This window comes from Pygocentrus nattereri, chromosome 10 (genome assembly GCF_015220715.1).
Source record: "Pygocentrus nattereri isolate fPygNat1 chromosome 10, fPygNat1.pri, whole genome shotgun sequence".
In the NCBI taxonomy this organism is placed as follows: domain Eukaryota; kingdom Metazoa; phylum Chordata; class Actinopteri; order Characiformes; family Serrasalmidae; genus Pygocentrus; species Pygocentrus nattereri.
Window position 1 is genome coordinate 42,973,991 of NC_051220.1, and position 23,000 is coordinate 42,996,990.

Sequence of the window (23,000 nt, forward strand, 5' to 3'; positions counted from 1 at the left end):
TTTAATTGTTTATTTATTTATTTTTTTCTTAGCAGCCAGTTGAGTGAAGCTAAAACTGCTCTAATATGATCCTGATTGCACAAGTTGTAGTGTGTTGTACCTGCAGAAGGTCCTACGAGCAGATTGCAGTAGTCAAGTCGAGGAAACGACTTGTTTCTGACAGACGAGGTCAAACTCGTGCTGCATTTCTTAAACGATGAAAACCAGTTTTGGTAATGTTGTTAATTTGTGCTTTAAAAGTTGAATCAGAGTCTAGAGGTGATTTGAATGATTTGTGAGCTCGAGGGCGCCGCCCTAGTGGTGTTGAGGAGTATTTCTCTCAGAACTCGAACTGTGCTCTGTGTTTGTTTTTTAGAGGGTATTGAGCAGATGCAGGTGGAGAAAGAGTCTCTGGAGTCGGAGAGCTGCATGTACTCCAGTGAGATCCAGAAACTGCAGCAGAAACTGCAGATCATGACGGAGATGTACCAGGAGAACGAGCTCAAACTGCACAGGTTACAGCAACTACATCCATTATTCCTCCACAGTGTAATGCACGCACTTCATTACCAGACCACTTTTCAGTGGCTTCATCTGTTTGGACAAGGCCACACTTTAGTGATGTCCGGTAAGATAATGTCCAGGGGCCGTATTACAGAAACCTCCTCTCTTTTTGCCTTAAGATCTGACGGGTCAAGGTAAGATTTTTCACAAATTCCTGTTACAGAAGCAAATCTGATCTTAATTTAGGAATCTTATCTTACCTACTCGATCAAAGTCGACAGTCAACTGTGATTTCGGTTGCCTAGCAACCACAGCTAAAACATAAGCGTGCAATCAAAATAATCTAATTAGTTATCCATAGAGCTGCTGTTCCTGATGTATAAAAGGTCAAACAAAGCTAAAGAGTGATGAACTGTAAGTGGTGAATGCTGTGAGAGCGCCCCCTGCTGTTTATCAGAGCATCACTGCTCTCAGTTTCAGTCTCCATTTCCCAAACGCTTTAACCGAGCGCACTAACGTTCCTCCTCCTAATAAACCGACATCTGTTCAGCTCCGCCTCCTCATTATTCTCCACCATCACTGTAATACTCCATCACCTACATTAACACAGGAAGGTGATCAGAGGGGCAGTGGAGTTCGAGTCGGCAGCGTCTGAGATGTTTAAAACGCAGAGTTAGAAGAGAAGAACATCTCCCAGTGAAAGCCGCGTTTTACAGTAGGAATAAATGGAGCTCATTATGCTGGTAGTGAACTACGCTGCCTGACTCAGCCGCCTCAGAACCAGAGAAACGGGCCTTAAACAGAAGTCAGGACCCTGCTGGGGTTCATCCTAAAGTCAGGACAGGATTTAGGAGGTTTAGTCTGGTTAGGACGTTTGTGTGAGTTCATGATGAGATGCTGAAGGGAGGAGCTGATATTCTGGAAGAGCTACTGTCCCAAACTCAGTCCGTACTGAAGTCGTCATGGATACCAACCAGATCAGATTTCAGACTTAAGAAGTTTCTGTAATACGCCCCCAGAACAATAAAGAATATTAAATATTATATTATTATTCTCTGTATGAAATATTGAGTTTTCCCTTTCAGAGACATAATTGGCGTCTGAAGTTAGCTTCGTTGGTTTTAGCCCTGGAGCTAAGAGGCTAATGTGGCTAACAAGTAATGGAAGCTTATGCCCACCAATTAGCATGTTGCTAACTGTGTGTGGAGTTGCTCAGTGACCCCTAATATGTGGTGATTTAGACATGCTGTTACAATGGTAACTGGCAGGGTATTACTTGTTAGCTACATTAGCCTCGTAGCTCCAGCGCTAAAACTAAAGAAACAAAACTTCAGACACCAAACACGTCTTGGCTGATTGACTACATTAAGACTGTGTGTGTGTGTGTGTGTGTGTGTGTGTGTGTGTGTGTGTGTGTGTTTGGGTGCAGGGGTGTTGTATGGATAAGATTATTTCCTAAATTAGGGCCGGGCAATGTGCCAATATACACTCACACTGGCCACTTTATTAGGTTGAGTTGCTTGTTAACACAAATAGCTGATCAGCCAATCACACGGCCGCAGCTCAGTGCATTTAGGCATGTAGAGGTGGTCAAGACGACTTGCTGAAGTGCAGACCGAGCATCAGAACGGGGAAGAAAGGGGATTTAAGGGGCTTTGAACGTGGCGTGGTTGTTGGTGCCAGACGGGCTGGTCTGAGTATTTCAGAAACTGCTGATCTGCTGGGATTTTCACACACAACCATCTCTAGGGTTCACAGAGAACGGTCAGAAAAAGAGGAAATATCCAGTGAGCGGTCAGTTGTGTGGACGAAAATGCCTTGTTGATGTGAGAGGTCAGAGGAGAATGGGCAGACTGGTTCCAGATGATAGAAAGGCAACAGGAACTCAAATAACCAACCAGAATCTCTGAGGAACGTTTCCAACACCTTGTTGAAAGTCACGAAGAACTAAAGCAGTTCTGAAGGCAAAAGGGGGTCCAGCCTTTTACTAGCAGGGTGTACCTAATAAAGTGGCCAGTGAGTGTGTGTCATTATCATGATAAATGATGTCACCGGTAAAATCCGATATGCTTTTCTGAGCATGTGGTGTTTATCATCAGTACGAGCAGAACGCTCAACAACTGCATGTTTCATTATAAGGAGATCAGAATTAGTCCAGTTTAACTGGGTTTAGAGCCAAATATTGAACAAAAAGATCATTGTGTTCACTCTTTTGTAGCACTCCTGGCTCTTTTTCTCTCTTACAGCTGATCAGATAAAAACTAAATATTGTAGTGTAGTGTGCATCGTCCCTGATGGCAACAGTGGCCCACTGATGACCAGGCTGGTGGTCCACTGGTGTTTTGCTCAGCGTTTTTATCAGAATGTCTGATAAAATGTCTTTGAATCACAATTTAATAAAAGTTTCGTAACAGTTATTCACTCAGAAATTATTGGTGGTCCAAGGGTGGAGCAGCAGTGGCCAACAGTCAGTGGGGCGCCGACCTTATCAAGCCAGCGGACCGATATTCGCTGAAGTATCACGAGGTTATGGTTTTGCCAGATCACCCACCTCTATCCCAAACCGATCAGCTATTGCAGCTAACCTTACGTCCAGGATGTAATCTGAAACAGATCCACTTGTAGATGCAGGACTGGTGAGATATTATCACTGGGCTGAAATGTTCCTGTGCCTCTGTGTTTAGGATGTTAACAGTGGAGGAGCGGGAACGCTCGCAGAAAGAGGAGAAGCTCACCAAGGCCGGCAAGAAGATCAGCCTGGCTGCCGAGGAGTTAAACACTTACAGGTTAGAACTGCGCGTACAAGCTCACCCTGAAAGACTTGATGACAGAGTTATGTTTATGTTTTATCCAGCGTGAGTTCAGGGAATTTGAGATGCCGCTTCATGGCCATATTTGTGACGTGGTAGGTAGTCAATTTCCTTTTGGCCCAAGGCTTTTTTGTCTTAAGCCAGACCGACACTGCGATTTTAGAAATCTTGTTCTTTGGTGACGTTTGATTCGCCCGTCATGCTCAGCCAAAGTCTGCGATTTATGTACTCGGACTGCACGAGAACCCCCGGCCTGACTGACGTGACGTTACGTGGGTGCTCGGGCTGTTTGTGAAACGCAGTCTGTCTACAATAAAGCTGTTTCATTCAAAACAACACGCTGTGCCTCAGATGTCCTGATCAAAACACTGGCTGTATCTCAGATGACTCCCTACGTAGTGCACCACATATTAAAGTAGTCGCTTCTACACCCAAACAGTGAATCACATGTCTAATAAATGCCTTCAGCCGTGTGTACGCAGTGCCATGCTGGACAAGCAGAGCTCTATTTTAGTGTCAAATCCAGGTTCAGCCGTTGACAAACCGCTACAGCAGCTTTAATTGAGAGACAAATTGGGAGACAAACGACCAAATTTCCTGACCCATCGGAAAGCCGTCCGGTCGTCCGACTGCTCAGTCGGAGGTCGTTTGGGCAGCTAATTGGGCATCGTTCCCCAATTCAGTCGGTTCTGAACAAAAATATGGGCTAAAATCACATGGTGTACGTCTGACTTCAGAAGATCTCTCACAAGTGTTTAAAGATTTGGATTCAGATTTAATGATTGGTAGGCAAGTCATCCTTAGGTGGTGGATGGCAGCAGGTCCTGCTTCATTTCAAGAATGGGTTAGCTGCATATGAACAATGCTCATTTAAATTATTTGGGCGTTTAGGGACGTACAGATGCAAACTGGGCAAATATTTAAGATTCATAGTAGAGAGTCAAAGACGAGTGCCGTGATATCCCCCCCCCCCCCCTTGTTGTTGTGCTTTTATTTTTCCCTCCATCTATTTATTTATTTATTTATTTATTTATTTTAGATTCGTGTATCTGTGGTTATCTGTATGCTGAAATATTTACAGGAGTTTCTTTGCTTGTTTTTTTTCTTCTTCTTCATGATACCGGGCCTTGTACTGTGTTGGACTAGGTCAGGTGCTGACACAGTAGGGTGGGAAGGGCTAAAGGCTGTCAAGTTGCTACAGGAATAAAGATATATGTGGTTTCTCTTTAATCTAAGACAAAATCATTAAAAACCCATTCAGTAAAAATATAACGGATACAAAGAGACTTAAAGAGAAATTTACTGGCTGAAAGATGAGAATCCTAGAAAAACGGAAACAAACGTGAACCTTGAGGACAAATAATAAGAGCAGCTTCTGTGTAAACAATCGTCAGACACACATTTAATGGAGAGGATTGTTATAGAAGAAAATGCGCCGCATAAAACCTTCAGTGATGAAAGTTAACCAGCAGAGAAAGTTACTGCTGATAACTAGTTGTTTCTGCTGTTACTCAGACAAAGAGCTAAAGAACTGGAGGAGGAGCTGGAGAGGACCAACCAGGCCTACAAAAACCAGGTGGGCTCTAATTATGCGTACATTACATTATGCGAACATGCTTATGAATATATGATGGGTGTGATTAGTGATTCTACAACACGCAGCAGCTGCCTGGATCATAAATATAGATATTATAGTGTGTAAACAACTTAATTTATTCGTTTAATTTTGCCAGTTGTTTGATTTTTCTTCCTATTCTTTGCTAAATGGTTCCCTGTTCAATAGTTAATGTTTTTCCAATTGTTTAATGAAAGCAAGTCATTGTTTTTGTAGCTTTTCCCCCTTTTTTGAATGTGACGCTGCTGTTTGGCCCATTCTGACTCACAGACCTCAGAGATACTGTGGTTTGTGGGTTGTTTCCTGCGAAATCTAACTGAACTCAAGGCTCATTGAAGTTAATTAATAATTAATTACTAATAATTAATGCTTTGTCAGTGTAGTACATATCATTACGTTAATGCTTTCTGATGTTGATTGAGTTGAAATTGGTCATAATCAGGTTTTTCGGGGGCAGAGGTCGTTGATTATCACTTGCGGTCAGTATCAGTGACTTCAGTATAAATAACAACCTCATCAATTATTGATTATTATTCCCGCTCAGATTTTGAAGGTGCAATAGGCGTTTATTAATACAGTCATATGCAAATGTTTGAACACTTTTCAGTGATTTTCTAAGTGAAAATCTCTCTACACTAACGTTTTATCATACCATTTTTACTTATTTGTTAAATATAACATGCTGGAATAAATAAAATATGTAAATTATGCACAAACAACATTTTTATGTTTTGATGTTCAGTATTATAATTATTACATAATCACCTGATTATAATTGTGATAATTGCAGTTATTTAGGCTGAACTGCAATCAGTTTCACAAGAACCCTTACAATGTAACTAAAAAAGATGGTTCTTTAAGGGTTCTTTCGTAAAGAAAATGGTTCCACATAGATCCATGAACACTCCAAGAACCCTTTAGCGTAACTAAGTGGTTCTTCACATTATTAAAAGGGTCCTTCAGATTGATGGAGAAAAGAGTTCTGCGTGGCACCAAGAAGTTTGACGTCATAACAATAGAAGAACCCTTTTGGGTGCTACATAAAACCCTCATCAAAAATGTTCCAAATAGAACCACATACGACACGTTCTCCGTCAATCTAAAGAGCCATATAACGGCGCAAAGAACCCTTTAGTCATGCGGAGGGTTCTTTGAGTGTTCATGGTTCTATACGGAACCATTTTCTTTACTAAAGGACATCTTTTTGGTTCTTTGGGTTAAGTGTGCAGCTCCTCTAGAACTGCGTGGTAAAACTTTGCGCCGCCGGTGTAAATTCCGCATTATTTACCGGAGTTTCCCTTTTTTTCCCAGATTGCTTCACATGAGAAGAAGGCTCATGATAACTGGGTGAGTGGTTCTGTCGTCTCTGTCTGCAGCGTGCTGGAGATGTTCTCGCAGTCGGCTGCTGTTCTCATATCTGTGCTGATGTTTTTTCGTAGCTGGCTGCTCGGGCTGCAGACAGAGACCTCGCCGACGTGAAGAGGGAAAACTCTCTGCTCCGACAGCGGTGAGTGCAGAGAGCCGATCCCCACGAGAGATTAAAAACATGATGGTTAACCAGCAACACCGCGTCTAACAGTGTGTGTTGTATGTAGGTGCTTCGCAACTGTGCGCAGCTTTAAAGCTTTAAATACTTAGAAAGTGACGGCAGATGTTATGAGGGTAGATGTTTTATGTATTGTTTTATGTAAATTACATGTTTTGTTGATTTTCTGAGTGCGAATAAGTCTCTACAGGGAACAAACTGAAATATCCACTTTTCCTGCAGATTGTAGTGCACACATTTTCATTTATTTGGCCTGTATAATATACACAGTATCTCACTAAAGTGAGAGCCCCCCTCACGTTCCTGCAGATATTCTATCTTCTGATGGGACGTCGCTGTAGAACTGAAGCTCTGATATAAGTTAAAGTGGTCAGTGTGCAGCTTGTACAGCAGAGCAGATTTACTGACCTCTGAAAAGAACAACACACAGACATTAATGTCTAAACAGCTGGCAGCACAAGTGAGTCCACCTCACAGTGGACGTGACCAGATTGTGCCCAGTCGTGTCGTCGTCCCTCCCTGGTGTCGTGTGACTCGTTAGAGTGTGAATGGAGAGCAGGGCTGTTAAATTTGGTGTTTTGGGTCCAGTTCACTCACACTGACCACTGGATATTCAACACGGCACCTCATGGTAAAGAATCTCTGAGGATGTGAGAAATAGAACTGCTGCTCTCCACGAAGACACCTGGGCTATAAGAAGATCGCTAACACCCTGAAAGTGAGCTACAGCGCGGTGGCCAAGGTCATACAGGTTTTCCAGGACAGGCTCCACTCGGAACAAGGTCGACCAAAGAATTTGAGTCCATTACTTCAACGTCAGGTCCAGAGGTTGGCTTCAAAAAATGAGGGTGAAGAAGTGGGAGGTCAGCCTGTCCGTGTTCAGATCATACACCACACACTGCATCCACTCAGTCTGCACGGCCGTCGTCCCAGAAGGAAGCCTCTTCTGAAGCTCACGCACAAGAAAGCCTGGAAACAGTTTGCTGAAGACAAGCAGTCCAAGACCATGGATGACTGGAACCATGTCCTGTGGTCTGACAAGACCAAGATAAACTTGTTTGGCTCAGATGGTGTCCAGCATGTGTGGTGGCGCCCTGGTGAGGAGCACCAAGACAACTGTCTCTTGCCTACAGTCAAGCATGGTGGTGGTGTGTGTGTGTGTGTGTGTGTGTGTGTGTGTGTGTGTGTGTATACATAGATTTTTTATTTAAAGTGTAATTTATGTCCTTGTACATTTTGTAGCCGATGAGTTTAATAATTCCGATTCTGCTTCTGATTATTCCTGTTTTTGTCTGTTTGTGTTCAGACTGACGGACTACCAGTTTAAATTGGAGCTCATGGAGAAAGAGCCCTACGCAAGAGACGCTCCAGTCAGACCAGTGTTTAGAGGTCAGATTTGTTTTATAGGTTTCGTTTCTAGTTTTCTGTGTTTATTCTTTATATCACTCTCTAGTTCTGATGCTGTAGTACACCTGCCCTGCATTTCTGCTCTAAAGCAACCAATCTAATAAATCAGATCAATATCAAGCCCATTCTGAGTTGAAGTGAATGTGTTGAAGCCAGTGGTGGACGAAGTTCACAAACCATGTCCTTGAGTTAAAGTCGAGACCCCCAAGGTAAAATATTCCTCCAGTAAAAGTAGAAGTTCCTCCCTTTAGACCTCCACTTGAGTAAAAGTACTAAAGTATTTCCCTTCAAATGTACTTAAGTATAAAGTAAAAGTACTAAAAGAGTAATTCTGGCTCTGATGTCCTGTTATCATTTTTATAACCAGACTGGCTTCATGAACTCATTTCAGGTGAAAGTCCTCCAGCGTCTCTCTTGGTAAACCAGTCTTTTAATAGAAGGTCATTAATTAGTGACGCTGACGTCTATTAAAATGATCAGAAGCACAAAACACTGAAGGTAAACAGTTTCCATCAGGGAGAACCGAGTGGCTCTGAAATCACTTTTTACACACAAGCAAAGTTTCAGTTTCAGATTTATTTACAACTTAGTTCCAAGTTTAAGTTGAATAAAAACTGGCTTTAAACTCAGGATCACAGATGAGCTCCTTTACTATGTTGATCTGTAGGCGTCTGTTCATAAACATAAACCAGCCCAAACTCATTTACTATAAAATGAAATGGTGTTTGTAGAAATTCAGAAAAAAGCCGCGTCAGTCTCGACTGCATATGTGGACATATTTCTATATTGAGCTCTATTTACACAAAGTTAGGTTAGTTCATCATTTATGTTGAACAGACTCTCCCAAAGTTTTACGCTGCTGCGCTGACGTTGAACCGCGTGCTGCACTGGGTCGGTATGACCAACAGGTCAAAACCAGCTCAGAACAAAGTGACCGCTGGGCCCTGATTGGTGCTCTGGCTTTGCGCTTCTTTCGTTTTGACATGTTACGTTTTTATACACACAGAAACCAAAAGGAACGACAGATTTCTCAAAATGTAGGAGGAAAAAGTCGGATATTAGACTCTGAAATGTAGTGGAGTGAAAGGAAAAAGACGCCCAGAACGGAGAAACTTCAGTACAGATACACCAAAAATACTAAAGTACAGAGACTAATTACATTTACTCAGTTACTCAGTTACTCACATACTCAGTTACTCAGTTACTGTCCAGCACTCCTTGTAACAGGACAGCTCTACAGTTTGAAGATCAGGAGTTTGTAGCTCTGCTTTATGTACCTCTGCCTGCCTGTGTTTACAGTGGTGTATGTTTTTTTTTCTTAACTGTCCAGGTGAGAGATCTCCATATGGACCCTCTCCGCTTGGACGGCCATCCTCAGAAACGCGGGCCTTCCTGTCCCCCCCAACTCTGATGGAAGGACCCCCGCGACTCTCCCCACAGTTTCCCATAGTGCCTGGCGGCAGAGGTAATATAGAAAGTGGTACAGAAAGCGTTGCCGGTGTGTAGGGCTGGGCAGTTTTACGGTATCATTATTAACACACTCTTATTTAGTTATCAGATTATCATATTACAGTAGAACCTAAATGATTATGACCGTCTCCGCTGGGGTTAGTCAACTCTTTAAAGGGAAATTCCACCAATTTTTCAGAATTTCTGCATAATTGAGTGAGTGAGATGTAAACGGAGGGATTCAGAGGGTTTGGAATGAAGTGGTTCAGACGTCTTTACAGTGGTGGTGATGGGAACCAGGCATCGCCATGACTACGACGCCTGAATTAGGACACGGCTTAGGAGTCATTTATAAAGTGGCAAATTTCACTGTCGACAATCATAGAAAAGGTGGTTTTAAGGCTGTATTGCCCACCTCTGCACGCTGAAGTTACATGAACTCATTACCTGCTTTGCATGTCACAGTCATATTGTTTATTTTAGCATGTTAGCTTTGTAGTGCAAAGTAGATGTAGATGTCTAAACGCCTGCAGGGTGTGAAGACATTACAGCTGTTATTGTGCTGTTTGAACACGTAGATGCGTCAGTTCATGTTTCATTCACTCATTGACATTTAGCTGGTTGTCTCTCTCTCTTTTATCCCACCCTCACACACTTTATACCATCCTCCACTTTACTCCACCTATACTGCATGCGCTTCCCTCTTCGCCCCCCCCCCCCCCTTTCTCTCTCTCTCTCTCTCTGTTCTCTTTCTCTCTCTCTGTCTGTCTTTCTCTCTCTGTTCTCTCTCTCTCCGTCTCTGGGTTCTCTCTCTGCCCTTCCCCTTTCTCTCTGTATTGTCTTTCTCTGTCTCTCTGCCTTTCCCCCTCTCTCACATGCGCAGTGTCCCGTGGTGTTGTGGAGCCCCCTGCTGGTGGTTTAGAGTGTGAGAGGAGCGGGCCTCTCTCAGACAGTGGCTCAGCGTCTCCTAGCTGGGAGAGAGAGCGCAGGGGTCCCGGGGCCCCCCCAGGTACAGTGACCAGCCCACTGCTACGGCCCCCTCTCCGAACCCCCCCTGAACCCACGCACAAACACCAGGACTAGTTTTACCTTGTTAAGCTGTTAGATTAGTTTTTAAGTGAAGCAGAATTAATCTCACAATCCAGACTTCTGGTATGTGTGACATGTAGAACCACAGGATTATCAAAAACATGCAACAAAAACACACCCAGGTGAAACAAAGCGGTTTACAGTAGCTCAGCAGTCACCAGGAAACGTAGAGTTAAAACTCTTAATTAACTTATAAAGATGTTCAGTTAACAAGCCATTTCCAATCCAGTGGCTATATCCTGCTTCAGAGGGCTCCTCGTTGTCACACCACTAGTGACTAGCTAGTATTTACCTTTATAAACAAAGGTTTGTTTCTTGCTGGACTGATAAAAACGTACATGGACGTAAGGACAGCTAATTACTAAACTGAAGCTATATAGCAAATTTTTCATAAATATAGCTTCCAGTTATAATTATGTATTAGCCAGTTATACACCGATCAGGCATAACATTATGAGCACCTGCTGTGTCTGATCCACTCGTACCAGCACAACACACACTAACATGTGCAGAGAAACAGATGGACTACAGTCTGTAACTGTAGAACTACAGAGTGCAGCTATACAGTAAGTGGAGCTGATAAAGTGGACAGTGAGTGGAGAAACGAGGAGGTGGTCAGAACGCTACGCCTGACCGGTGTGTTGTTAGTAGTAGTAGTTGTAGTGGTAGCAACAATAGTTGTGGTTTTTGGTGAATTACTTACACACACACACACACACACACCTTCTGATGGAGAAGACCACCTAGCTAGTACCCCCCCCAGGTAATTGGCATTTGAGCCATCTGCTATAATCTGTCCTGGTCAGTGTGTCTGTGTAGGAGCCTGTATGTTGAGCAGGGTCATGTAAAGGTCAGTTAGAAACGCTGACTCAGACGGCCGACTCATTGAAGAGTTGAGCGTTCAGTGACTCGTTTGTTCGAGCCCTTTCTTCCCACTTTGGGGTTGTGAACACGGCTTTGTCCCACCGGCGGCTCATTCAGGCCAAATCCACAGGAGGGACTCATCACTGCACGTTCTACCTGCTCTAACACACCTCTGCTCAGCTCGGGAGGCGGGAGGGGCAAAGCCAGTGGTCAGTCAGCTGTTTTACGCTGATATAGATACCAAATTTAAGGGGTTATAAAGTCTAATAACCCAACACAGGCCACAGACATGAAGTCTTAAATGGCCCATGTCACACAAAACCCTGTTTTCCTTAGTTTTTTGAATAAAATAAGAGTGTAATGTGGTATGGGATGTTGCAGAACATACCATTCAGTCCCTGCAGTCCATACAGTTTTAGGTATGGACACATACAGTGTCGCAACAGCTTGCTTTGGAATGGCTGACAGTACAGGTCAGCCATTCAGATCAGAGCCCATTTACATATGGCACAGTATTGAAAAACAATAAGGGACAAATAGAGGTTGGAAAGTAATCATGTAGGAATTAATGATCTGTTTTATAGCGCACAAATGTTATAAGTGGACCTCGGGGTAAAAACACAGTGGTATGGGCCCTTTAAATAATATGAATACTGTAATGTAGGGGCAGAGCTTCCGGGAATTACCTCTTATTTTTCTTCATTTTCATTAGTACTTTCAGTAAAGCTTGAACGGGATGTTATTCTTGTGCCAAAGGTGAGGTTTGGACATGTTTTTGTCATTTTAACAAACCCCAGCAATCAAAAACATGGAAAATCCTCACCACCGCCTGATGTTGTGAGCTCTAGTGAGTTAATTTGATCAGGAAAAACAAAAATATGTGTGGGTGCACGTCCCTAGGGCTGGAACTAGGAGCCACGGGGTTTTTCACAGTAATGCCAGCGTCCGGTCTTTATTAGATTGAACACAATGCTGTAGTATAATTAGAATCTCTGTTAATCAGTAAATTAAGTCATGAACTCATTTAAAGGAAAACAGTTTGATGCAAAGGTGTCATAACATACTATTCACACTCCAGTCCCTACAGTCAACATATGGAGCTTCAAAATAAGCCCGTTTTTCTGATGTTACAGCGTCACTGATGATGTAGCAGGAACGGAAGCAGCCTGTTAAATCCTTAGGGATAAGGAGAGTTTGGGAAATGGGCGAGTAGAAATGAATTATGATAATGCACACAGATGGCATACAAGAAAAATGTGTGATATGGGCTCTTTAACCTAAAGTGAGTATATTTCGTTCCAGCGGTGCAGCGTGCTGGTCCGAGTCAGATTTACACGCGTGTTCTGATTGGCCTGGTGGCAGAACATAATATCAGGGTAGCTTTACACTATTTTAGAAAAAGAGAAGTATCAGATGTTTGAATATTGAGTCGTTTACCGTGTTATAATTTTTGGAAAAGCACCGAACGTTCGGTTCGGTTTGGTGTAGCCACTGCATTACTGTCACAGTCTGACCTTCAGTGGGGGCGCAGGTAGCAGCTGGCATCGCTGTATGTTCATCATCCTCATCATCCGAACACCAGCACGGCCTGTAGGTGTGAGCCGTAGTGCATCGTTGTCATATCGTCTCTCACAAGGTGCTTTTTTGGCATTTGGGCTGTTGGAGGACGTCCTCTGTTCGAGGACAGTGGCTGACGCTTTAATTGTTATTAAAACATGAGTGTGTGTGTGTGTGTGCGTGTGTGTGTGTGAATAAGGTCCCCCTCCTCCAGACCCAGGCATGCCTTACAGGAGGCCCCCTCCCGGACCCTTTCCCATGGGCCCCCCACCCCCACGGCCCCCGCCTCCTGAGTCCTACTTCGGAGATAAACCTGGTGAGTTGTCCTGCTTGCTGTGTCCAGTCGCAGCGATTCGGTTTGATTGATTCTTTGGCGAGGACTAAATGAAATCTGTTCTAGAATTAAGAAGGAACATTTCTTTATTTTATAAATAAATAAAAAAAAAGATTCTGGGTAAAAATGTGCATCATGTGACTGAAGGACCTACTTACAGAGTACACACTTAAAAAAGTTGGTCTTTAGTGAAGAAAAGGGTTCTATATAGAACCATTAACACTCAAAAATCCTTTGAATGATTGAAAGGCTCTTTGCATCGTCAAGGTTCTTCAGATTGATGGGGAATGTGTATGTGGTTCTATATTGAGCCTTTTTGAAAAGGGTTCTATAGAGCAACAAAGAGTTCCTCAAAGGTTCCAAGCTTTGCATCATAACAATAGCAGAACCCTTTTTGGTGCTATAAAGAACCATCAAGAACCACCAAGAACCCTTTCACCATGCAGAGAACCTTGTAATCATGCAGAGGGTTGTTTGAGTGTTAATGGTTCTTTATACTTACAATTACTTGGAAAACGTCCGGTTCCATTGACTTTCATTAAAATTATGAATTATTATTTATATATATAAATAATTATTATACTTTTCCCTTCTCCTGTAAAGTTATATATATATATATATATATATATATATATATATATATATATATATATATATATATATATATTTGTGTGTGTGTGTGTGTGTGTGTGTGTGTGTGTGTGTGTGTATATGTATTTTATACAGAAGTGGTGCTATATCCATTTTAGCAAGGTTCTGTATAAAACCATACGTAAAAATTGTTCCCCATCAATCTGAAGAACCGGTTCACCCACCTCTGTCTATTCTGTATAACCATCTTTTTTAAGAGTAATACTGAAATATAAATGTCATTTTTCTGGATTGTAATACTTTACTGATGTTCTTTGAGTGAAAAGCTGTTTGATGTCATGTTAAATATTCTGGAATAATAAATGAAACTTCTGTCTGGGAAAAAAACTGCATGATGTGTAATAACTGGTCACTACACAGTGACCCTTCAGCTCAGTGCTGGTTCTCCCCACAGGACGTTAACCTGCCTGCCTTGTTTTGACAGAGCTGGGCTAATAGCATTACCATGGCATGAACGAGCCCGCGCTCTGCCAGCCTGGAGAATTGAATTAAAAAGAACAGCAGAGAAGGAGCTGGAACTGGACCGAGATTCTTACAGCCTGTTTTTCTGCTCTCTCCGTCTTTTTTCTCCCACAGACTTGCCGTTTCTGGGAAACAGCTCAGGACCCGGTGGGAACGAGAGCAGAGACGTAAGTGTGTCTCGCTGTCCACTGACACACACACCGAGCAGTTCAGGCCTGTTTCACAAGGCAGATCAGGCCAGGCTTGATAAGGATGGGTTTACAGTGAGTTGTCCCTTTTTATGTCTGCCTAACTTGTAGCTGCACTCTCTGGCCATTTTTATAAAACGACGACAACATGGCTGATGCACTCGTACCAGCACCACACACACTAGTGACAGAATACAATGAAAATTTAGAGATAATAATCAAACATGATGATAAAAGAGAACATCATTAATTAAAGGTATCTACACCAATCAGGCTGAACATCTCTGATACTTTGTTAGCCCCCTTTTACCCTGTTCTTCAGTGGTCAGGACCCCCATGGACCCTCACAGAGCAGGTACTGTTTGGGTGGTGGGTCATTCTCAGCACTGCAGTAACACTGACGTGGTGGTGGTGTGTTAGTGTGTGTTGCGCTGGTCTGAGTGGATCAGACACAGCAGTGCTGCTGGAGTTTTTAAACACCTCAGTGTCACTGCTGGACTGAGAATAGTCCACCAACCAAAAATATCCAGCCAACAGCCTCCTGTGGGCAGCGTCCTGTGGGCAGCGTCCTGTGACCACTGATGAAGGAGCTGTCGTCTCTGACTTTACATCTACAAGGTGGACCAACAAGGTAGGAGTGTCTCCAGCAGCACTGCTGTCTGATCCACTCGTACCTGCGCAACACACTAACACACCACCACCACGTCAGTGTTGCTACAGTGCTGAGAATGACCAACCACCCAAACAGTACCTGCTCTGTGAGGGTCCATGGGGGTCCTGACCACTGAAGAACAGGGTAACAGAGTATCAGAGAAACAGATGGACTACAATCTGTAACTGTAGAACTACAGAGTGCAGCTATACGGTCAGTGGAGCTGATAAAGTGGACAGTGAGCGTAGAAACGAGGAGGTGGTCATGATGTTACGCCTGACCGGTGTATCTAGGACACTGGAAGAAATACACAAGACATCAAAGCCCCTGAGAATTTTTCTGTGTGTTGCAAAATACCAGAACTTTTCTAATTAGCAGAGGCCTTAAAGTGAACCCTCTGAACCTACAAGGAGGCCAGGGTGTAATCAGGTGTCTGATAAGCACCAAGGGAGGTTCTGGGCAACAGATGCAACCAGACATTTTTAATGATTAGATAAAACAGACAAAAGACAAATAGACCTTTTTAAGGGGTTTGAATTTAATTGGGTCAAAAAAGTGATAAATCTTTGGTTTAATGATGAGCAAAGCAGTTTATGATCCATCGAGAAAGACAGTGAGATTAGCTCATCCCTGAAAAGTGTATAAAAACATGGAACATTGTGTTCGCATTTGGGTCCAGAGCCAAATGCCCAGCCCGAATGCACTTCGCTTGTGTCGGGACCCAGAGCTCCTCGTCTTCAGCCCGCAAGTCCCGGACGATGTGGAAAAACATTACTAATTAATGAAAGTTAAATCTAAGTTTTAGTTTTAGTTTCGTCTGTTCTTTAATGTGAAAATGAGTAGCAAATTAAAGAACGGGAAAGATTTCTTGCAAAATTAAAGAAAAATGAAGAATCAAAAAAGATGAAAAACCAAAATTCAGCCGCAGGTTCGGTTCGAAGGAAGAAAAGGCGTCTTTATTATTCCAATGTGACAAATCGGCACCCGAAAACCAAAATGTGCAGACACTCCAAAAACGCGCACTTTATACTTTATACTTTATACTATATGCTAAATTTCCTTCGGGATCAATAAAGTGTCTGTCTGTCTGTCTGTCTATCTGTCTGTCTTTCTATCTGTCTGTCTATCTCTGTCTGTCTGTCTATCTGTCTGTCTGTCTATTTGTCTGTCTGTCTGTCTCTCTGTCTATCTATCTGTCTGTCTATTTATCTATCTCTCTGTCTATCTATCTCTCTATCTATGTCTATCTCTGTCTGTCTGTCTATCTGTCTATCTCTGTCTGTCTATCTATCTCTCTGTCTATATCTGTCTATCTGTCTGTCTGTCTATCTATGTCTATCTCTGTCTGTCTGTCTGTCTATCTATCTGTCTATCTCTCTGTCTGTCTATCTATTTGTCTGTCTATCTATCTGTCTATCTCACTCTTGGGTGAGTTCATCGCCCCTCCGATTTTTACTACGTCCTGAAATCACTTTGGTTACCAATAGAACTGTTTTCGTGTTTAGGAACGCTTGTTTCCTAGGGAACTCAACATATATATATATATATGTGTGTGTGTGTGTGTGTGTGTGTGTGTGTGTGTGTATATATATATTTTTTATATATAATTCCCTCATCCTGGCACCCTGGTCACCCTGACCAAGTGTTGGGTGCTCTCCTCATTAATTCTGGGCTGGTTTCGACCGGCTCTTATCCATTTCGATCACTAGCGGCTGGCTTGTTTTCGCTGAATGTGCAGCGTTTCTCAGGCTCCTCGGCCAGGTGCCCCTACTGTCAGAGATCTCTTTCAAGGCCTACACCACCTGCTCCTGGAGCGGAAACTCTCTCACCGCTCCATATATGGAAGCGTTAGGCCTGCTTTTCTAGCAAATGGGTCTGTTTCTCTCTGCTTAATGCTCATAACTCTGTCTTTAATCATTTCTAAGTTAATGATTGTTACAAAACTCTTATTAAACTGTGATTTAAGGACATATTTCTTCAAAAACCCCGACTCTTGTAAGCCTTTTTCCTCCAGCTGAACCCGGCGGCTGAAGCCTTCTTTGAAAACTTGAGGTTGAATGCTTGTTAGACGTAAGTGATGCGTAAGAATTACATACGTGAGATAAAGTAACTTGTTTCAGAAATGGTCTGGTGTGGGTGACTGTTGTCGCTTTTCAGCACAACACTAGCTTGTCACGGTCACTGCTGGGCTTAGAAAAGACCCCCACCCAAATAATATCTGGACAGAGACTGGTGCATCGCCTAGCCTGGGCTTCTGGGGCTACATTACCGAGTACTTTTTAACCAGCTCTGACCAATATAACGTCAAAACGTCACACGTTTCACCTCGATTACTCGCCACGGTCGTCATCCATCGTTTCATTGACCAGCTCCTCAAACTGAAAGCGGCTATAGATTATAACGTTGAGAGAAATGAGGGAGATGGCCTGAGCCGAGACGGTGTTGACCCACTTGTGCTCGGCCCGGATAGACGTCTACTGGAATTGTTTGTTTTAGCATTATTTTTGTATTTATGTTTATTTTATTAAGTAAATTATATCACTTCTAGTTTGGGTTGAACAGTTTTACTGATTTGACTGTTAAGCATCTTAAAGTATCAGCAAATATATATAAAGTGTAGATAAAGTGTTCCCCTGTTAGCAGGATGAGAGAGGATTTTTAGAACGGCAGTTTTGGGGAAACACTGTGTTTACTTGTGTTTACACGCCAGTCATGACGTCTTAATTCCTGTAAATAAATAAAAAATCGGGGTGAAGGTTTCCCAAAACAATCCTACAATGCACTGGGCTGAGCTCTAGATTATTGCATGCTCATCCAGCGCCTCAGGGGGGCCAATAACGGGGCCAATAGCAGGGGGCCAGTAAACTGTCCAGTGAGTAACAGATGGACTGCAGTCTGTACTGCACACCTACGGAGTGCGTCTGTATGATGGGTGCTTCTGATAAAATGGCAAATGAATGTAGTTAATAAGCTGGGTGTCCAGTTCTGGTTCTGGATGGCCTTTGCTCAGCATGGTCCTCCTCAAGCAGGTCTTCTAAGCCTGCTAGCTGGATGGAGAGTTGAATCAGATCTGCTTAAGCAGGAACTCAACCCCCCCCCCCCCCCCCCCCCCCCCCCGACACCCCCCTGGGCACCTTTGATGTAGCCTGTCTATACGCACACTTTAAAGATGCTCACTAAACAAAAGATACATTTTTCGTTTTTTGCTGTGTTTTGAATTTTATTGGGCAGTCCAGTCAGTCCTGTAGGCTTCTAGCTCTGGCAGCGGTTTTATGTAAGAACAAGCTCGATTTGAGGGGGAATGCAAGGGGATGCTGACCCTCCATTGAAAGAAAACTGCCCCTTGTAAAAGTGCTGGACCCCTTTCCATCCCCCACTGGATTAAAGATGTCTGGGGTGTTGATATTAATGAGTAAGGTTGCTTTTTGTTTAGTGATCCACAGTGTTTATGGTATATACTTTAATTCCATCCATACTTTTGATTTACACACCAAGTTGTTTTGGTTGTATTCCCCACTTTCCCCCAGTTGTTTGAACCCACTGCCCCCTTAGCATTTTTTATTTTTTTACTTACGTTGACCACTGAGAATAAGTAGGAATCGTATCTGTTTACAGAGCCTGCACTCAATACCCGATGATGCGAGACCGCCTCCTGATGCCGATATGAGGATGGGCCCTCCACCAGGCCTGCCAATGCGTCTGACCCCTCCCATGGACCCCAGAGACCCCCACTTCCCCCACAGAATCCCATACGGACCCCTAGACTACTTCCCCCCTCGGGGACCTGGCGGACCCCCACTGGGCAGTAAGTGATACTTTCCATAAACACCAGAAAGCTTGCACTTACATCAAAGCACTTTATAATGTTCATATGATCCACACAGTCGCTCTGACAGACTGTAATACACTACAGGAAGCGTAGGGGGCGATACGGCTTCTACTGTTTCATTTAAAAAGCTCTATAATGTTCATATGATCCACACAGTCGCTCTGACAGACTGTAATACACTACAGGAAGCGTAGGGGGCGATACGGCTTCTACTGTTTCATTTAAAAAGCTCTATAATGTTCATATGATCCACACAGTTGCTCTGACAGACTGTAATACACTACAGGAAGCGTAGGGGGCGATACGGCTTCTACTGTTTCATTTAAAAAGCTCTATAACGTTCATATGATCCACACAGTCGCTCTGACAGACTGTAATGCACTACAGGAAGCGTAGGGGGCGATACGGCTTCTACTGTTTCATTTAAAAAGCCTCTATAATGTTCATATGATCCACAGAGTCGCACTGACAGACTGTAATACACTACAGGAAGCGTAGGGGGCGATACGGCTTCTACTGCTTCATTTAAAAAGCTCTATAATGTTCATATGATCCACACAGTCGCTCTGACAGACTGTAATACACTACAGGAAGCGTAGGGGGCGATACGGCTTCTACTGTTTCATTTAAAAAGCTCTATAATGTTCATATGATCCCCACAGTCGCTCTGACAGACTGTAATACACTACAGGAAGCGTAGGGGGCGATACGGCTTCTACTGTTTCATTTAAAAAGCTCTATAATGTTCATATGATCCACACAGTCGCTCTGACAGACTGTAATACACTACAGGAAGCGTAGGGGGCGATACGGCTTCTACTGTTTCATTTAAAAAGCTCTATAATGTTCATATGATCCACACAGTCGCTCTGACAGACTGTAATACACTACAGGAAGCGTAGGGGGCGATACGGCTTCTACTGTTTCATTTAAAAAGCTCTATAATGTTCATATGATCCACACAGTCGCTCTGACAGACTGTAATACACTACAGGAAGCGTAGGGGGCGATACGGCTTCTACTGTTTCATTTAAAAAGCTCTATAATGTTCATATGATCCACACAGTCACTCTGACAGACTGTAATACACTACAGGAAGCGTAGGGGGCGATACGGCTTCTACTGTTTCATTTAAAAAGCTCTATAATGTTCATATGATCCACACAGTCGCTCTGACAGACTGTAATACACTACAGGAAGCGTAGAGGGCGATACGGCTTCTACTGTTTCATTTAAAAAGCTCTATAATGTTCATATGATCCACACAGTCGCTCTGACAGACTGTAATACACTACAGGAAGCGTAGGGGGCGATACGGCTTCTACTGTTTCATTTAAAAAGCTCTATAATGTTCATATGATCCACACAGTCGCTCTGACAGACTGTAATACACTACAGGAAGCGTAGGGGGCGATACGGCTTCTACTGTTTCATTTAAAAAGCTCTATAATGTTCATATGATCCACACAGTCGCTCTGACAGACTGCAATACACTACAGGAAGCGTAGGGGGCGATACGGCTTCTACTGTTTCATTTAAAAAGCTCTATAATGTTCATATGATCCACACAGTCGCTCTGACAGACTGTAATACACTACAGGAAGCGTAGGGGGCGATACGGCTTCTACTGTTTCATTTAAAAAGCTCTATAATGTTCATATGATCCACACAGTCGCTCTGACAGACTGTAATACACTACAGGAAGCGTAGGGGGCGATACGGCTTCTACTGTTTCATTTAAAAAGCTCTATAATGTTCATATGATCCACACAGTCGCTCTGACAGACTGTAATACACTACAGGAAGCGTAGGGGGCGATACGGCTTCTACTGTTTCATTTAAAAAGCTCTATAATGTTCATATGATCCACACAGTCGCTCTGACAGACTGTAATACACTACAGGAAGCGTAGGGGGCGATACGGCTTCTACTGTTTCATTTAAAAAGCTCTATAATGTTCATATGATCCACACAGTCGCTCTGACAGTCTGTAATACACTACAGGAAGCGTAGGGGGCGATACGGCTTCTACTGTTTCATTTAAAAAGCTCTATAATGTTCATATGATCCACACAGTCGCTCTGACAGACTGTAATACACTACAGGAAGCGTAGGGGGCGATACGGCTTCTACTGTTTCATTTAAAAAGCTCTATAATGTTCATATGATCCACACAGTCGCTCTGACAGACTGTAATACACTACAGGAAGCGTAGGGGGCGATACGGCTTCTACTGTTTCATTTAAAAAGCTCTATAATGTTCATATGATCCACACAGTCGCTCTGACAGACTGTAATACACTACAGGAAGCGTAGGGGGCGACACGGCTTCTACTGTTTCATTTAAAAAGCTCTATAATGTTCATATGATCCACACAGTCGCTCTGACAGACTGTAATACACTACAGGAAGCGTAGGGGGCGATACGGCTTCTACTGTTTCATTTAAAAAGCTCTATAATGTTCATATGATCCACACAGTCGCTCTGACAGACTGTAATACACTACAGGAAGCGTAGGGGGCGATACGGCTTCTACTGTTTCATTTAAAAAGCTCTATAATGTTCATATGATCCACACAGTCGCTCTGACAGACTGTAATACACTACAGGAAGCGTAGAGGGCGATACGGCTTCTACTGTTTCATTTAAAAAGCTCTATAATGTTCATATGATCCACACAGTCGCTCTGACAGACTGTAATACACTACAGGAAGCGTAGGGGGCGATACGGCTTCATTGTGCCATAAAAGTCATTAGCATTACTGATCAGAGCATAATAAGGTGCTTCTACCTATGATCAGCTAATGAAGTGGCATTAACTGACAGATATTATATATTATATTATATATAATGACAGTAGTTATTTGTACTGATTAGCGTCTGCTATAGGCTCCATAATAACACAGCACCTTTCCTCCTTTAAAGTCTATAATCAATCTAAAGGAATGTTGGAATCTTCCCCACAATGATGCTGTGTGTTATGATTATCCTTACATCTGTGTTATTGATAATATTATTAAATAGCATTTTTTATTTTATTTTGTGCAGTGCGAGGGCCACCCCCTCCCGGAATGTTTCCCAGAGCTCCGCTGCCTCACCCCATGGCATACCCACTCATGAGACCTCCACCAGATGGATTTTTACCCGGACCTCATCTTAGACCCCCGCCGCCAGACAGCTTTCAACCTGGACCCCCTCTTAGACCCCCACCACCAGACAGTTTTCAGCCTGGACCCCCACCCAGACCCCCACCACAAGGCAGTGAACAGCCACCGGAACAGCTTCCCTCTCCACACGACGTCATCTGAACTACGACTGGGCGATATGGCAAAACCTTTAATATTGCGATACTTGAAGATCTCATGATACACGACACGTATCAGGATATTTAATTTGGCTGAGATTTAGAAAATGCTGAAATTACACCCAGACCTGGAGAAATTCTACTAATGTTTAAACTTGTAGCATTACTGAGTGAGTGAGGTGTAAACAGAGAGATCCAGAGTGTTTTGGTGTGAAACGGTTCAGACGTCTTTACAGTGGTGGTGATGGGAACCAGGCGTCGCCATGACTACAACACAGATATAGACACTTTATTTATCATCCAGAACCACCAGAGAACCTACACGAGTCTTCTGAGCTTATATGGAATGTTGATGATGGAAAACAGTGGAAAATCTGGAATAATGAGTTTCCTTTGGGGACTATTTTGCCGCACAGCGCCCTGCATGTCTCCCTCCACCATGAATGGAGTTGAAGTTCTCTAAACTCTCATAAAACAGCGTCTCAGTCATCAGGCAGTGAATTCAGAACCAGTTCATGTAGGAACTTTCTGTGAGGAGCTTTTAGAGGGACGTCTGGTTCCTATCACCACCACTGTGAGGAGCTTTTAGAGGGGGACGTCTGGTTCCCATCACCACCACTGGGAACAGCTCTGACTCTGGAACAGAGCATTTCACACCGAACCGCTCTGTTTACATTTTAACCAGTTAATTATTCAGAAATGTTGAAAGAGTGGCGGATTGGTTTCCATTTAAGCCTTAGAAGGCCTAGCCAGGGTATT

At 43.2% G+C, this 23,000-nt stretch overlaps 1 protein-coding gene across 5 annotated transcripts in view; it reads left to right on the forward strand.

The window, feature by feature from the left end:
* ctage5 (CTAGE family, member 5) overlaps window positions 1-22,533 on the forward strand; it is a 46,573-nt gene extending 24,040 nt beyond the window's left edge. For 4 of the 5 annotated variants that reach the window (XM_037542104.1, XM_037542106.1, XM_037542107.1 and 1 more), the window contains exons 18-29: window positions 356-494; window positions 3,168-3,269; window positions 4,809-4,869; window positions 6,220-6,255; window positions 6,348-6,415; window positions 7,761-7,843; window positions 9,192-9,326; window positions 10,194-10,319; window positions 13,020-13,136; window positions 14,382-14,434; window positions 18,723-18,912; window positions 21,986-22,533. In XM_037542104.1, coding sequence (XP_037398001.1) covers window positions 356-494; window positions 3,168-3,269; window positions 4,809-4,869; window positions 6,220-6,255; window positions 6,348-6,415; window positions 7,761-7,843; window positions 9,192-9,326; window positions 10,194-10,319; window positions 13,020-13,136; window positions 14,382-14,434; window positions 18,723-18,912; window positions 21,986-22,245 — 1,370 coding nt within the window. In that variant the 3' untranslated portion in view covers window positions 22,246-22,533. The remainder of the gene's footprint in view (window positions 1-355; window positions 495-3,167; window positions 3,270-4,808; window positions 4,870-6,219; window positions 6,256-6,347; window positions 6,416-7,760; window positions 7,844-9,191; window positions 9,327-10,193; window positions 10,320-13,019; window positions 13,137-14,381; window positions 14,435-18,722; window positions 18,913-21,985) is intronic. The other variant, XM_037542105.1, reaches the window with a different exon arrangement.
* The last annotated feature ends 467 nt before the right edge of the window (window positions 22,534-23,000 follow it).